Source organism: Phalacrocorax carbo, chromosome 3 (genome assembly GCF_963921805.1).
Source record: "Phalacrocorax carbo chromosome 3, bPhaCar2.1, whole genome shotgun sequence".
Lineage (NCBI taxonomy): Eukaryota > Metazoa > Chordata > Aves > Suliformes > Phalacrocoracidae > Phalacrocorax > Phalacrocorax carbo.
In genome coordinates, this window is record NC_087515.1 from 19365007 (window position 1) to 19381051 (window position 16045).

The 16045-nt window shown below is 43.4% G+C and overlaps 1 protein-coding gene across 3 annotated transcripts in view; it reads right to left on the minus strand.

Moving 5' to 3' along the window:
* Positions 1–16045, minus strand: part of TTC7A (tetratricopeptide repeat domain 7A) — a 184806-nt gene that overhangs the window by 41949 nt on the left and 126812 nt on the right. For all 3 annotated transcript variants that reach the window (XM_064446062.1, XM_064446061.1, XM_064446063.1), the window contains one exon: positions 9766–9900. In XM_064446062.1, the coding sequence (XP_064302132.1) occupies positions 9766–9900 (135 nt within the window). The remainder of the gene's footprint in view (positions 1–9765; positions 9901–16045) is intronic.

Genomic DNA, 16045 nt, shown 5'->3' on the forward strand with positions numbered 1-16045 from the left:
GAGTACTTTTTCTTTCAGTGGTGCCTGTAAATCTTCTTCAGTAATAACAATTATTTAGAGGAAGTGCAGCAACACAGAATCTAAATAAGATCTACAAATTGTATTTTATGGTATGGTAATGTAGCATATTAAAGTTCAGTCCATTTCTTTGCAGGCTCAACAGTCAATAAAAAATGATTTAATGGTGTGGGAGGCCTAATTTACATAAAAAAAAAGAATGAGAGAGGTGCCTCTGGGTTACAAAAGGAAAGGAGTGCACCCACCCAGCTAAAAATAGACATTAAGGGAAATCGTTTAGGCCTGCATTAAAATGTGTTTTCTGTAAACTCATTTTTCACTTCTATCACATACTCATTTTATTTACAGATTAACCAGATATGCTTACACAACATGGAATAAAAACACAGCTAGAGGCAGAAATCAAAACCAAAAACCAAGGACTCATTAAATTTATCATGGCAATACTCCTGCCTCCTCAATGGTACCAAAGGTACTGAAACACCTGCCATTGCATTACCTGGGTTAGCAGCTTCCTGTCCACTGGATTATTTAGTGTACCTCCTTATATCACATAATCATGCTGTAAATAAAACCTAACCAAATTTGCAACCCTTGCGATGAAGTTCTGTTATACAGACATGGTGCCCGATTCCACTCCAAAGCAGAGGGTATCTCCTCAGGATGACACAGGTACAGAAGACCTGTAATTCTTATCCTGTGAAAGGTTCAATGCTTCAGGGAAACCATTTATGAACCTCCAGTTGTTGGACTACATCATTCTTGTTACCGACATTTTTCACAGCTTTGAATCTAAAGGCCACGTTTGCAAGCTTCCTTGCTCTCTCTCACTTAACACCATCTTCATCAAAACTTAAACAAATTTACATTCTGTTTTGAACTAAGTACCACCAAAGGCTCTCTAAATGCTACCAAGCAAAGAGAGATGATCATCCTGGATGTACCACCTCCTCTGTTAGCCTCTCTGGAATAATGCTAGCAACTCTGAGTGTGAATGATTATTAGGAAGTATTTCAGCATTTTTACCTATAGGTATGAACTGAGACAGTGCACTGCATGGATGGGCAAAGACAGGATGAATTGTGCACTGTCTCCTTTCATTCACTAATTGAAGCTTCAGCCTGTACCCACCAAGACCACGAGCAGCTATCCAGCTGACTCCAAGGTCCAGCCTAGCATGATTCATTTCTTTCTCATACCTACCTTATGCTTCCCATCTGTGCTCTCTTGCAGTACTTTCCAGCCTGCTCTGCTGTTCTTCCAAACAAGTGTTGTCTCTAGTTGTGGCTATGGCCTCCATTGTCCTGACTTGCAATGCAACTTCCAGTTATACACCAGTCTTAATGATGGGCCCACTCCCTGAGAGCAGCATGCATCTCCACTCAGATTATCAATTAGCTCCTAATATGAGCTCCTAGTTCTTCCAGCTGTTTCTGCTAGCATTTAAGCTCATCTACAGTGAAGATCCTTAATCAAGTGAGAATTGCCAGAAGCAACTATCCAAAGACCAGTAACAAACACACAGAGCAAAAGCACTTCCCAGAACACTGACAAAGGTGGGTCTAATGCTGTCAGGCTCCTTTTTTTCATCTCCACGATAAATTATTTGACAGAGCTCTGTTAGGGAGTCCATCAGAGGAGTAACAACAGCGTAATCCAGTCATGTCTTCATCACGGTGCTAGTCTGAGGAAGGGAGATGCCTGCCATCACCTTGAACACTGACTCTATTTCCCACTTCCTAAATGTTTGAAAGCACTGTCAAGGGTGATTGTGCTTGTCACCACAGAAGCAGAAACAACTATAATTCTAGCCAAAAAAATTAAACTTATTTAAAATGTATTTCTGAGATGTGAATGACCCAAGAGTTAAAATTTTATTCCTTGTGAATCACGTTCAGTGTTATCCAAGATGCAGCACTTAACTCCCACAAGCAGACTGCTCCACAACACTTGGTAGTGTACGTCCACTGGATCTAAAGCACTCATCTACTCTTGTCCACCCCAAATATGCTACTGCATAGCAACACGGCCAGCTCAATACAGCCAGATGACCAGCAGGATGGTATCATGGGGAGCAGCCCTTCACACTTTAGGAAGGTGAGAGCACCTGTGAGGATGTGTAGGGAGAGGATTTCTGTTCCACATCATCTGCCTTCAGGAGCTCTTAATGCTTGTTACTGCAGCAGCCCTTAGCCAGCTGGAAAGACCCGCTCCTCTTGAGACAGCTCTGCATTCAGCAGTGAGTATAGTTATTACCATGACAAAGGGTTCCCCCCCCCCTTTCTGGCAGGTAACGCTTAGTCATTGTTCCATATTACGACAAGATTCCTCAATCTGTACCCTGACTGCAATAATTTTATTTGATGCAAACCTTTGATACAGAAATGAAGGAGAACAGAAACTGCCACATGTTCCCATCCACCTGAGCTCAGCTGCTTGCTCTTTGAATGAAGCAACAGATTTACATCCTCAAAGTCTGTCTTTGCATGCAAACTAGTAGTTAACTGGAGTCCAGGGACCCACATTAAATTTCCATGCTCAGGGTTTCACAGGGGCTGAAATGGCCACTAAGCTTATTTGCAAATGCAGCATTAGAGTGAAAATTTCTGGAAGCAACACAGAACTTGTTGTTTGTTCGGCCTTGAGAAAAGGAGGCTCAGAGGGAATCTCATCACCATGTACCAGTACTTAAGGGGTAGCTACAAAGAAGATGGAGACTCCCTTTTTACATGGAGTCACATGGAGAGGACAAGGGAGAATGGACACAAGTTGCTTTTGGAAAGATTCCGATTGGACACCAGAGGGAAATTTTTCACAGTGAGGACAGTCAACCACTGGAATAATCTCCCCAGGGAAGTGGTTGACTTGGCCACATTGGACATCTTCAAGAGTTGTCTGGACAGGGTGCTGGGCCACCTTGTCTAGGCTGTGCTCTTCCTAGAAAGGTTGGACTAGATGATCCCTGAGGTCCCTTCCAACCTGTGATTCTGTGTGATTCTGTGAACTACCAGAAGCTGGGAGGGGAGGGGGCACAGCCAAGATAGCTGAATCCAAACTGACCAAAGGGATATTCCATATCATATGATGCCATGCCCAGTATATTAACTGGGGGCAGTTGGCCAGGGGAAGCAGCAATCATGGCTCAGGAACCGGCGTCATTGGTCAGTAGGTGGTGAGTGGTTGCATCACTTGTTGTTTGATTCCCTCCCCCCCGAGGATTTTTCTTTCTGGTTATTTTTCCCTTTTGATTATATTATTAGAATTATTACTACTGTTTTATTTTAATTATTAAAGTGTTCTTATCTCAACCCATGAGTTTTCTTACTTTTGCTCTTCTGATTCTCTCCCCCATCCCACTGGGGTGGGGGGAGTGAGCGAGTGGCTGTGTGGTGCTCAGTTGCTGACTGGGGCTAAACCACGACACCCAGCTAGAAGAAACAGGCCACCATCTTCTAGGCAATAAGGCCACGACTGATAAGGGTGACATAAAAATGTTTCTGTGGGAAGGGCACCTTTTGGGTTTTCTTTTCTCTCAAAACACGTATTACTGGTTATAGTCAAAGGACTTCTGAGCCTTCATATTCCAGCCCAGTCAAGTATAAATTCCTGTTTTCTGTCTCTGGTATGAATAAATGTCCTGCTTCCTTCTTCGTGACTGTGTACACTTTATCACTAGCCCAAAAGTTACTGAGCCGCTGAGGAAATGCTAGTATTCGGTACCCCTGTCATTGTCTGGGTACCACTGCTGGTGCACCAGGTTTCTCCCCATCTTTCAGCAAAGGCTCTACAGACTGCTTAACAAAGAACATTGCTAGCTGCTGCCTGTATCCTTCACAAGCAAGCATTCACACACATGTGCACGTCTGCATGTCCCAGATTTCAAGAAATGGCATGTGCTCTTTTAAGCCTGCCCATGCCAATGGATTATCAGTCCACAAAGTTTCACGTCCTGCTGCAGCAATGAGAAATATCCAGAAGCCTCAGGAATGGGGGAAGCAATCCAAAATGCCCAGTACTGACATAAGGCCAAAACTCCTTTTAACTTTCTAAACATATTGTTGATAGAAATAAAAATAAACCAAGTTGGAGAGTGTAGATCAAAACCTAGTATCTCCCTGAGGGCATTCAGATGAAGAGAAGTGGGGAATTTGGTCATCCTTAGCCTGTACCAGAAAAGCCTAGGACAGAGCTTGCTAAACCAGGGCACTTAGCAGAACCACTGCTGGCTTAACTTCACCAGTCACATTTCAAAGGGGACCAAACCGGTTCACTTTATCATTTCTATCTCCAGTGTGAAGTGTTCCTAATCCCTCCTAGTAAGTAACACTGCAGGGCAGCCATCTTTGCAGTACATCTTTATTCTCCTCGGCAACAGCTGTGTAATAAAGGACTCCCTCCTGCTCCCCCTCTCCAGGCACCAGCTTTTCACGCTGCTTTATGTCACTGTAAAGAGCCACAAAAATCAGATGCGCTTATGGAGCTCAAAAACTCAAGCAGTAAATGGGGAAGTTCTAAATTTGAAATTCTAAAATTTGAAAGCACTTTTTTTTTTTTAACAAAAAAGAGAAATATTACAATTGCTTCAACAACCAGCGCTGCACCACAGGACAGTATCTGATCCCAGCTATTCTGGCAATGTCAGTAAAGATGACTCCCAAACCTGATAAACACCTTTAATATCAGAGCTAATAGCTTGAAGGGACTTAGGATTGCTAAAAGCTTCAGGAAGGAAAAGCATTTAAATACCCATGCGCAAGCTGTGCAAATATCAGCTGTGCTGGGCGAGCTGAGGGGAGCAGCGGAGGGCCTGGCCATGCCCTTGGCTGCTGCTGGGGTGCCTGCTGTGCGGCTGTGCGGCCGCGGGCCAGCCAGGGTTGAAGATTCCAACCCAGTGGCCCCGACGACACGTTCTCGTGGAATGAAGCCCATCTCCTCTAACACAGCTTTTTCCCAGGAATTGGCCCATATGGAATAAAATAAATAAATCACAAGCGTTTTGTGAAGGGAAAAAAAAAGTTCCTGCTGTACATAACTCAGGGGAGCAGATGTTTTTCCATTAGCTCACTGTTCTCTGCTACACTGGCTCTCTTTACATTTCTTGTTTGGCATGTTCATTATAATATTTTTTTCCTAGGGTAAACTTTAGCACGTTACTGAGACAGCAGGTAGCCTACTGCAACCCCGCTGTGAGTACGTGGAATAGTTATCCTAGTAATTTTTCTTTAAATGTTCCTTTAAATTAGCCCTAGGTCTACCTGGTAAGGTTCGCAGACTGTGCTTAGCAGGCATTTAGCCAATCTTAGATCAAATTACCAGACCTACTTTGCTGTGAGTGGCCATATTTGGTAAAGTATTGGGTTAGTCAAGAAGCTAAATTGTCAGATATAAAGTACTAGTAAAGACAAACAAAGTGGACACTGTAGTCAAAAGTATAAGCTTAAAATAATATAGCAACAGGAGCTGGAATATTAGAACTCTTATTAAAATTGCCTTGCAGCATTCTAAACTGCTCTGTATAAATAGAGCATACATTTATTACTGCCTGGAAATATAATCACACATACTTCAGATAAGAAATCACTCCAGTTACCCAAAGTGCTTAAAACTATTAAAACTATTTATTTTCAGTACTGACATGCTTTGCTCTTTAGGTTAAAAGTGATCTAAGAAAGGTCAAATGAAGGTATATTTTGGTCATAAATCTGAACAACTTCAAGTACATTTTCCTTAGCCGAACAGCATGATTGTATTCGCTAAACAGAAAAGAGGACTACTGGCATGATTTTAAAAAGGAAATAAGGGGCAGAAATAGTTCCTAGGACAGACATTTCTTTTGGTAACACAAGCAGTATCATCACCAGTAATCTCTAGGATTCCCCTTGCAGGTCTTCCTACAGTAAGAGGTGGAAGGAGTTAACCTGCTTTACCAATACTGTGGAAGTTCCTTCTAAGTTGAATTCAAGCTCTCAGTCATGAAAAGTAGAACAAAGAGGAAAAAACGGGCATATGGATCACATAAAGACCACCCCTCCTGGAGCTGCACCACAGCAGCATGTGCACTGCAGCACTCTTCCTGAGTACTCCTTGAAATAACCTGTTTCTTAGACTTGGGGCCAAGAATAATGTTTAGGCTTATTAATGTTATAGCCTAATGAGACAGCTCTCTCCTTTTAAGAAGCCATTACATTTCAAGAGGACTGGGAGGTTTTTGTTAAAAAGGACCAGACAAGCTGTGTTAATCACAGTCTTTGCTACAGAACACTTGAAAACAGAGTATGCCTATTAGTATTCCTCCAAGCATGCCTGCCGCAGGGAGTGGACAACCTCTCTAGTCTTTGGGGACAGCAGACCTTGTACTCTTCCAAAGGTAACTGTGACTACTCACAGGGAAAACAAGATATGGAAGCCCACTGAAGAAATGTACTAAGTCCCCTGCTGCAGATGACTGTACTCCCAGCTGGTCCTACATGAGACGGCTGGACTTAAGATTAACAGTGAGGATTCACAGTTTTATTTGGATGTGTGAAAGAGAAAAAGAGGACTTTTTCTAGAGACCACAGATCCAACAAGTAGCTCTTTGGTTGCTCAGTAAGCCACAAAAAATTAGCTTGCAGAAGTTCGCTAGGCACTGCTGCACGGTAAGCCAAGGTGCAGCATCCATTATAGTAGTGCAGCAGTTTTGGACTTAGTGGCTGCACTTACGAAGATGCTGCTTTATCACCTTCCCTACATAACTGTGCTGGTCATAAACCCAGAAAAGTTACAGATAAAAACACTAAGTCTATGCCCTCTTATGTGTGAGATAAGTATCTTTATCACAGGACAAAAGCGTTTAACTATTTGCACAGGGTTCACAGCCTCACTTGCCTTCAGCCACTGTTAAAGAATGCACATGTTCTCATGGACTGACTGTGGGACCTGTTAGGAGCGCAACAGGGGCTCTCTAGCTCTGAAGGACTGAGGATGCTTCTGCAAAAGGCAGGAACTCCTATTGCAGCTGCAAGTGGAGGGTGACACAGTAACAATTCCCTTACATAAGCACCTTCTGATAGCTGCCACCCACTAACGATCCCCTTGCAAGCATATGTGCTGGCTTTATGGCCTGGCATGACAGCTGGAGGGCTGTGAGAACAGCCTCACATAGCTGTGGGATAGCTGGTTTTGTATGCCTCTTTCCAGTCTAAGTGCAGAAAGCTCTAACTGGATCAGTTGGTTGGTACCTTTAATTTTCATGCCTTGGGATATGAAGAGGCATGGGAACTGTAATGGCTCTAATGAAACTCAGACACATTGCAGCCTGGTGTTCTAAATCCATGGCCGGCTGCATCCTGTTGGTGTCTGAAAAGGACGGATGCTTTGTTGTAACTTCACAGTAGTATGAGGTTAGGAAATTGTAATAATTTTATCTAAAGATTTATGATTCATGCTAAAAAGGTTAAAGTGTTAATGATAACAAAAACAATACATGAGACGTTTCCCAAAGGCAGATTAACATTTTTTCCCTTTAGAGACAGGACACTGAGGTATGAAAAAGTTAGGCAACTTGCCTAGAGTCACAAGATGAGTCACTGACTGAAAAAGGACAAGTCTAAGTTAAACCTGATATAAATCTACGGCATACTGGTGTGGCTCTATCATGAATATGAAGGGACTCCGGATGCAGGCATCAGAATGTTATGCTAATCGCCTGTTGCTTTCCACAGCTGTTGATTTTGGGGTGAGCTGTAACTCAAAAGCATGTGACTACCTCAACTGTTTTTAACCACACCTTTCTGATTAATTGGCTGTTTATGACATATATCTATTTTGGAAGTTATTAACTTCTTACAAATATACCTGTTCCTCCTTTCCCCTTCTTCTAGACAGGAAAGATTCTAGCACAGAGGGTCAGTGATACCCTTTTGGACTACTCCATTCACAAAGCCCGGTGTAAAATCTGACCCACTTCAAAGAAGTCCTCTAATTATTCAGGCACCGTGTCCTTCTCTGCAGAGAGTAAAGACTACTCCAAAATACCTGCATCTCTCCTCATACCTCAGGATACCAGAATGCAGAGACTTCCACACTACTGCGAGAAAAGAATGGGCAGTGCCTCACCGAGAGCCCATTAAGCTACATCCATAACAGTAACTGACTTCAGTAATGAAATTACGAGGCAGTCACAGTATGTATTTTCAGAATATCAGTTCTGATTCAAGTCTAGTTAAAAGTAAGCTGAAATGAAGATTTTAACAGTGATCGAATAGGACAGAAAAGTTACAGCTTATAAAAATAAATTATTTCTAAAAGAATTAATTAACACCTTCGTGAAAGGCACTGATTTACACTGAAAAGTAATCGTAGCAATTCACAGCTAGGTCGCAGCAAGCACTAGGTCTTTATTGCTTTTGTCTTTTCACAGAGCACCAAAAATGTAAACAGCCTAGAGGTATCTGCAGGATAATGGACAACAGACACCTGACTTCTCATCACAATAAACTCAATTTTTTTTTTTTGCTCCCCACCAGCCTCCTCTGCAGCTTTACATCAGGAGCATAAACTGAATAAAGCAAAATCTTGCTAGTGATTTTGAAGCCCACAGCACATCATTGAAATTTACATACCTGCAAGCCATTAAGTGAACCATGTGATTAACTTAAAGGATGATGCATTCCATAAGGTAACTTCTTTTGTTCTTTAATAGTTAGCCAAATTCTAACAAAAAGAACGTCATGTATTTTTGTTCCAGAACTGAAGTCTAATTGGTAGGAAATGGCCCACAAAACCCGCTATAAAAATCTTTGCTTAGAAGTAGGGTGAGACTGCCAGGTTTTATGTGAGAGTTGTCAATTGTACAGATTAGCTAAATGAGAATTTGAAAGGTTCTCCTGCATACAGAATATCAAGTTATCAGCAAAGTTCCAGTGGGCTCGGGCTCTGCTTTTTTTTTTTTTTTTTTTCATGGCAAATGGTAGCAGAGTCATCTATGAAGCAATCACAGCACTCAAATGAGATTTCAGGCCCACAACTGTGGGCCCAGTTGGGGAAGAAAAGCTGTGTCTCTTAAGAGCAAAACTGCAGGGTCAGAACTCTTTCTATCAGTCCTGAAATGCCAGAATGCAAATGGTAGGATGTACTATGCAACTCCGTTCCTCCCCAAGTGTCCTATATAACATCTTTTTACGAGATTGCAAATCGCCTCTGGGTAGAGTTCCTTCTCACTGTTCTCTTTTCCCTTTATGTGCTCTTCTGTAGCATCTCTGCATGAGTGTCTCAATCTGACATTCAACCCACAAGTCCTTGGGAGATTCAAACAGTCAACGATAAAATTAGTGGAGGACTTGTTCTTTTTAATAATTTTCACTTAAACCTCAGCAAAGATGGGAAAGCTCCCAGTCTAAATAACATTTAATACACAGTTTGCCCAGTTTTACTGGGGGGAAGCATGTATGAAAAGGAGAATGAAAATAATTGTCCAAATGAACTACCATTTGTTAATGAAGAACTACCTGCCCTCCTCTTTTAAAAGCATAATTAAATGATGACTGAAGTTTTCTGTGTGTTACAGAAAAAGAGAGCCGAGCTGAAAAATCGCATTACTCCAGTACTTTTTTTTGTTATATTGAATCAAGTAAGTGGTATTTTAAAAACCGTCGGGGCTAGATATACAGATTTTCTGCCAAAATAAGGTGTTTTTCAACTACTTCATTAATACTTATCTCATTCACCACTGGAGGGAAAAGGAACTCCAGGTGGTCCAGGACTTACCGGCTTGTAGCCAAATTTGTTCAAGAGCTGTCCACAGCTGCATAGGTCCTTGCTTCATTGCGCTACTCTGCATAGTTATTTCAGACATGGCCTGCTCCAGTCTTGATGCAGCAAGGGAAGAGGCTCGCTGTGATCCTATGGACCAGACAAACAAGAACAATAATGCATTTTATACTACTATGGGATATTTCTTTGAGTCATTAAGGCAGCAGGTCTGATTCTCCACTCACTGAAACTGAACTCTGCATCAGTTTTATGTAGCAAGAACTCCACTGAATTCTGGCATGACCAACTGGAGAACCATGTTTTATGAAAGGTTAATTTACTCAAAAAACCCCACTAAATTACCCAAGGGCTGCAGCTCAAACAAGCGAATTAAGATACAGACAGTGATTTTATAAAGCTCTGCTTAGCATTTATCAAGGAAGCAACCGTATTTTGCTCATTTGGAAAGCAGAACTCTACCATCAAATATTTCCCACAAACACTTTTTAGTACCCCATTTTACAAGCACACTGTCACCATACAAATACAAAATACGTTCCTCTAATGTAAAATCTTAGTACAGCATTACAGAGTAGCTTGGCACCATTTACACAGCACACACATTTCAAGTGACATCAATATTTTTCTACTGGTTTAGAGGCAGCATGGTTTTTCATTTAACCTTGGGGAGCAGAGAGCTCAGTGCTTTGACTATATTAACCTTTAGTATGCACTGCAACATTTATGCAAGAATAAAGCATTTGGCACCCACATCTCTGGGACAAAGCATCACATCAAAAGCTACTCCCAGAAAGAATACATGGGCAGAGAGCATGTTTGCTAGTACAGCAAGTGGGATTATACTGGTGAGCCGACCTGTCAGAGGGCTACTAAGAGGATGGTAACAAAAAAAGAAGCTACAAAATGAGATTTCAGAGTTGGCTTTGTAAAGCTTTGGTAAAAAGTATTTTAATATACATAGGTTTAATGTGACTTCAAGGTTGATATAAGCTCTTTCTGTGAAGAGCTGCTGTGATTGAAGCACTTGCGCTGATTAGCATTACTCTTCAATCTATCCTTACAGGCAGACCTTGTAGACCACAAGATCCCAAACTTAAAGTCCTGCTTTCTCTCACCACAGCCACCCTGAGGGAGCAGCAGAGCCTAGGAACAGGTACTTGTAGAACCTGGGATGGCTCTGAGCAAGGGAAGGGACAGAAGGGCAAAAAATCCGTTACAAGGCACACGCATTAAGTGGTCTCTGAGACAGACAGAATGCTTTCCCAGCTGGAGTGTGCTGAGGAGAGGGTTGCCAGACCACAGCTCCTTGTGAGCAGACCATCACTTGGAGCCAGGGTGCCGGCAGGCAGAGCAGTGTGGTCCCGTTGCCATGGTTCCCTGGCCAGAGCTCCTCTGAACGCTGAGCTGGGACCCAGTCTTCTGCAAGGTGCGAGGGGAGGCACATTTCTGCCCCACGCTCCTCTGACACCTGTGCAGCACAGTGCAGGATATGGCCCACAGCTTTTAGCTCACCCGAGGCAGTGCTGCCTGCCTCAGAGCGTCATGGCTAGGGAAAGGCCACAAGTACAACTAGAAGCCTAAAACTGCTATGGGAAATATTTTTCCCATTATCTCACTGCTAACTAATGTCATTCATTTTAAGCAGGAGAACTTCAAAACAGCCCTGCAGCGCAAGCACCTCCCACGGCTCCCTTGGAAAATGCAAATGTGCTCTTCCTAGATGCATTTCTTAAATTCCTACATATTTTCAAAGCTATTCCTGATCTAATGTTCCAAGAGATGACAGTGCAGTAATGTAGCAATTATGGCTTTAACGGTACGGTAAAAGCCATTCTGCTTTGCACCAAGAATTTATTATATTTAACAGATTGATCTTCAGCCTGTTTCACTGCACAGGATTCCTCCCCCTGCCCTGCCCACTGACACTCCTCTTCCCTCATTCCTCCTTCCACCTGGGAGAAATTTCACCAAAACTCCCAGGAATTCAAGACAGACAAGGGTTGTTTATCACAGGGAAAACTACCAGGCACTCACCCCCAGCCATCCAAAACACAGACAGCTTCTTTGCAGGGCAGAGGCAAAAGAAAACAGTCACATGAACAGCTAGTGATGTTATTAGGAGCCCTCTGAAGTTAGGGCAGACCTCTTGCATTCTAGATTGAGAAACTTGGAAAAAATTACACGGGCTTTGGGGATTTTGCAGTCAGCCTAACCAGATTCTTATATTAGCACTCCTGATCATGTTAGCATGCTCTGAAAGCAACTTTCAGTATTACATTTCTCTGCCAAGACTGCCCTCTTTCAGACAGGCTTTCTGGAGCTGTGTTTCTTGCAAGCACCCATACATAATGCTGGTCTGATTGCATTAGGTGGGCAGATGGGCTGGTGTTTTATTCACATCCCCACAGAGCTCAGGGAAATCCTCTTTTCCTTGCAAGTCAATCCAAGGAGACTGTGTCACTGTAAAGCACCTTTATTTATTTTGGAGAGGTTCACTCACTGCTGTGAGGCTGAACAGCCACTTACGATCTACTAAAGCATCCTTCCCTCACAAAGCAGGCTTTACAGGAATATCACTATGAGCTAGCTGCACGCAAATGAACACGAGTTAGCTGCTCCTCTTCTCCTTCTCTTCATTAGCCAGGTAGTTGCCAAGGGGGAAAAGCCTGCAATTTGAGACTGATCTTGCCCAGTGCTGTGGGCTTCAATCTCCACAGCAATAAAAAAGGAACCCAAGTTATTTAGAAATTTACAGCAGAGGCTCTCTGCATTTAACAGCCTTTGGCATTCCAGTCCTTTGATGTTTATTTTCTTTTCCATTTCAGCCCACACAGGGAAGGAAACCACTCCAGGCAGAGACCAGCCAATCCCTCCCCATCCCTGCTCAGCCTCAGACACAGATACGTTTCTTGTTCTAAACACGCACACACCAGATGATAAGGTGTCCATCCCAGCCCATACCCACACGTTTGCTACCAGTTCTTACCCATCTCTGCTGAACCGCTCACAGGAGTGATCCTTAAACCTTGTCTGCCCAAATAATGCCCTGTAAGAGGTGGTCTTTGCCAGCCTGGCCCCTCAGGACTGAAGGTGGCTCAGCCACAGCTCTGAACCTCAGGCAAGCAATATGGTGACTCTGGAGGTGGGCTGAGGGTACTGGAGCCAGAAAAAAAGTATACCTCTAACACATACCACCATCTCCTGAAAGAGGCATGGTATCACTCTGACCTCAGGGTGGCGGGGGAAAGCTGGAAAAACTTCAAGCGACATTAAAAAAAAGTCTCTAAATGTCCCATTATAAAATGCCTCTTCCTAAAGAAATGTAGATCTTTATATGCTAAAAGAACACAGAAAACCTGTCTCACAGAACTTTAATGTCATGCCTCAAAATGCATACAAATGTTGGCATAAGAAGATATCATATCAACTTGTTATTTTAGTGCAGTCTCTTTCTCTTTTTAACAGCTCCACTAGACAGAATATAAACTTCACATTTTACAATAAAGCCCTCCACACATTTTGGAAAGAAATCATAAAAATAACAAAATTTATTTTGTCGTGATGAGCTCTGCGTATAAGCCATATGAAATTTATCTAAATAATTTTAAAGCACCGTTCTAGGGTTGTTGTAAGACCAAGAAGGACCAAGTTTAATATTTTGCATCTATGAAAAAACTGCTATCAAAATAGAAATGTACCTCAGTAGATTTACTAGGCTTATAAGAAACACAGAATTCCCTAGCCTAAATCACTTCAGGCAAGAGCATTATAAGATAAGACTAAACCAAAAAAAGAATGAAACAGCAAGGCAGCTGACTGATATTGGTGAATTTAGTTAGGAACACTGCTTCCGCTAGGAGAAGATGAAGAAAATAAAGAGGAATTAATCTTCCTGGCAGCAAACCTAAAATTCTGGCACAGCAAATAATCTCATTGTGGTCTGAGGGAGAGGCCAGTGTCAAACCCGACTGCAGTAATCCCCCGTTCAGTGATGAGCCCAGAGATCACAGAGCACCTGTGCTTTACAGTGATACTGCCGCACGCTCCCGGGAGATTTCGCGATGGAAACCAGAGCCTGTTCCAGGATGATGCAAAAAAAATCAGACCACCTCCCTCCTTCAGAGCAGCCAGCCAGGCACAGCTGCAGCTCTGGGGAGGCACAAGGCCAAAAGGTGCTAGAGCTGTACTCTCTAATCTTATCTCCTATGGTCTTCAAAAAGGCTCTCAGCTGGGACAAGAGACCCAGCTACCTCCTTTCTGCACATGGAGAACAGCAGCACCTAGAGCCTGCAGAGCAGCAAGCCACAGACCCTTCTGAAAACAGCCAGCACTGGCCCTGCGCTGAGGCGGATGGTATAATTTCAGTACAAGCTCTATGCTTACGTCCATTTTGGGTGCAACCATGTTAGCATGGAAACCTAGATTCTCAACGTGGAGGAGGAATACATTTCTTGGCTAAAATCAAACTGCATTCAGTGCAAATCACTTTATGTGCATGAAAAGCTGTTTTAAAGCTTGTACTTTACATTAATTTGCTCTTTCTGGCAGGCAGTACCATGGCATGCAGCATTTTCTGCTGAACTATGGCTGCTCCATTGCACACTGGCTGCTAAAACTGGGCTAAGAGCAGGCTGGAACAGGCACCCAAGCCAGGTGCTTTCTGAGGAGGGCACTACACAGAGACCAGTCCCAGTGCTCTGCTGTGACTCTAGAGGAGGTGCTGCAAGTCTGCAGCAGAGGACCAAGCAGGAGGCAGGAGTGAGGTCTTAGAAAGGTGGCACCCCAGCACATCAAAATATTACAGACACTGCTGGTGACAATGCGGTCTTAAAATCTCAAATGATACTGTGAAGTGGGCATAGCCCAAACCTGGCCATACTCCTTTCTCCTGACAATTACAAAGCCAGGCAAGAGCACAGGATCCACACCAGGAATGCCTTTTACATACCATTAAGCATCAGCTAGAGCTGAAGGTGCAGAGATTAATCTAGGCTCAGCCCCACAGTCTACCCACTATAAACCACTCACTGTTTCAGCAGCAGAGTGGGAATTGCATGGATAACAGTAGTACTGTGACAAATAATATTTTTTTGGTTTTATTGCTTTCCTAGTAATGCCTAGTGGCTGATGGATTCTGCAAACTACCTACAGTGTTTTCCAAGCCATTTTCATATATTCACTGAAACTGAAATTCCATTTTATTGCCCAGCATCAGGGTTGATAGGGGCTATTTCACAAATCTTCACAATTAGCGAAGTGATGACTATCCTAAATTATTTTGTATCACCAGGAAACTTTCATTTCATAACCACTCTCTTTTCCCCATAATTTTTAATATGTCAAAAATCACATATTTATATAGTAAAGTATCACAAGGTTTAGGTGCAAATCCTAAACCAAATCACCTTCTAATAGGAATTGACACTCTCACTGAACTTTCCAAAACCACAGTAATATCTGGCTTGATCAAGACATCTAAAAAGGATTAAAAACTGGCTGGATGGCTGAGCCCAGAGAGTAGTGGTGAATGGAGTCAAATCCGGTTGGTGGCCAGTCATGAGTGGTGTTCCCCAGGGCTCAGTGTTGAGGCCGGTTCATTATCTTCATTGATGATCTGGATGAGGGGATTGAGTGCACCCTCAGTAAGACTGCAGATGACACCAAGCTGGGTGGAAGTGTCGATCTGCTGGAGGGCAGGAAGGCCCTACAGAGGGACCTGGACAGGCTGGATCATTGGGCCAGAGCCAACGATATGACATTCAACAAGGCCAAGTGCCGGGTCCTGCACTTGGGTCACAACAGCCCCATGCAACACTACAGGTCTGGGGAGGAGTGGCTGGAGAGCTGCCTGGAGGAAAAGGATCTGGGGGTGTTGGTTGACAGCTGGCTAAACATGACCCGGCAGTGGGCTCAGGAGGCCAAGAAGGCCAATGGCATCCTGGCTTGTATCAGGAATAGTGTGGCCAGCAGGAGCAGGGAGGTGATCGTGCCCCTGGTACTTGGCACTGGTGAGGCTGCACCTCGAGTACTGTGTGCTGTTTTGGGCCCCTCACTACACAAAGGACATCGAGGTGCTGGAGCGTGTCCAGAGAAGGGCAATGAAGCTGGTGAAGGGTCTAGAGAACAAGTCTTATGAGGAGCGGCTGAGGGAGCTGGGGTTGTTTAGTCTGGAGAAGAGGAGGCTGAGGGGAGACCTTATCGCTCTCTACAACTACCTGAAAGGAGGTTGTAGCGAGGCGGGGGTCGGTCTCTTCTCCCTAGTAACAAGCAGTAG